The 854-nt window shown below is 41.2% G+C and overlaps 2 protein-coding genes across 2 annotated transcripts in view; one reads left to right on the top strand and one right to left on the bottom strand.

The window, feature by feature from the left end:
• LOC119591165 (small G protein signaling modulator 1-like) overlaps positions 1–314 on the bottom strand; it is a gene marked incomplete at its 3' end in the record, with an annotated part of 183,708 nt that extends 183,394 nt beyond the window's left edge. Inside the window, 1 exon segment of the mRNA XM_037939874.1 lies at positions 167–314. Within this exon segment, the coding sequence (XP_037795802.1) occupies positions 167–175 (9 nt within the window).
• A 220-nt stretch (positions 315–534) lies between these two features.
• The window catches only part of LOC119591480 (vacuolar protein sorting-associated protein 33A-like), a 17,765-nt gene continuing 17,445 nt past the window's right edge, over positions 535–854 (top strand). Inside the window, exon 1 of the mRNA XM_037940223.1 lies at positions 535–674. Coding sequence (XP_037796151.1) covers positions 585–674 — 90 coding nt within the window. The 5' untranslated portion in view covers positions 535–584. The remainder of the gene's footprint in view (positions 675–854) is intronic.

Below are 854 nucleotides of genomic sequence, written 5' to 3'. Positions count from 1 at the left end.
GCAAGGACAAAAAGGGAGATTTGACTCAGCAGGTAAAAAAATTAACGTTTGTTTTGCAGTGTAGATACACCGTTAAGCGAAATCATGCTAAAACAAGTAATATTTTTAGTACTTTAAGAGAGAAAATTAGGGAAAAACCTGTTTATCCCTACTTACCATCTATGACGATCGACATCTTGGCGGTTTTGGATTAAACGATCTCTCACGTGTTCTCCCCCAGCGCCGATATGGATAAAGTCCCTTATAAGAGGTCAAAATGCGACGCTAGAGCACGTCATACACACCTTCCCTCGCGAACGGCCATCACAACTGTGCGCTCGTTGCTGATTTTCACGACTTGGTGTCTGAGGCTCGGCGGCTAGCCGGGCTTGACAGCTGAGCGTAGAACGAGTCTATTGGTGGGAGGGACGTCGGCTGCTATTGATTGTATAGATGGCGTGAAGAGGAGGTTTATAGGGTTTGGATTCTTTATATTTACACGATTTGATCCTTTTAATGTTCGATTTAGAGGGATTCTAAGAGGATTTTGAGTGTTGTTCTGAGAGATTGCCATTCTTATACTTGTAAACAAACCAACAAGTGAGATGACTGGAGGAAAAGTTGATTTTGCGTTAATTAGGGAGGCTACGCGAATAGACCTCGTCAAATTGCTGGATAAGCTACCTGGCACGAAGGTAAATTGAGTGAATTACCAGTTTTCCCTCTATATTATATACGAACGAACTAGGAATGTTACCAATGACAGTTCCTGGAGACTTTGGGACTTATAATGGATGTTTTTCATTAACCGGCAGCCTATCACTGATTTAAGAAAGGCAAATATATTTTAATATTAATTCCTATTCCCACAACAA

Source organism: Penaeus monodon, chromosome 28 (genome assembly GCF_015228065.2).
Source record: "Penaeus monodon isolate SGIC_2016 chromosome 28, NSTDA_Pmon_1, whole genome shotgun sequence".
Lineage (NCBI taxonomy): Eukaryota > Metazoa > Arthropoda > Malacostraca > Decapoda > Penaeidae > Penaeus > Penaeus monodon.
The sequence above is the reverse complement of the archived record's forward strand: the minus strand, read 5'-3'. Positions and strand labels throughout refer to the sequence as shown.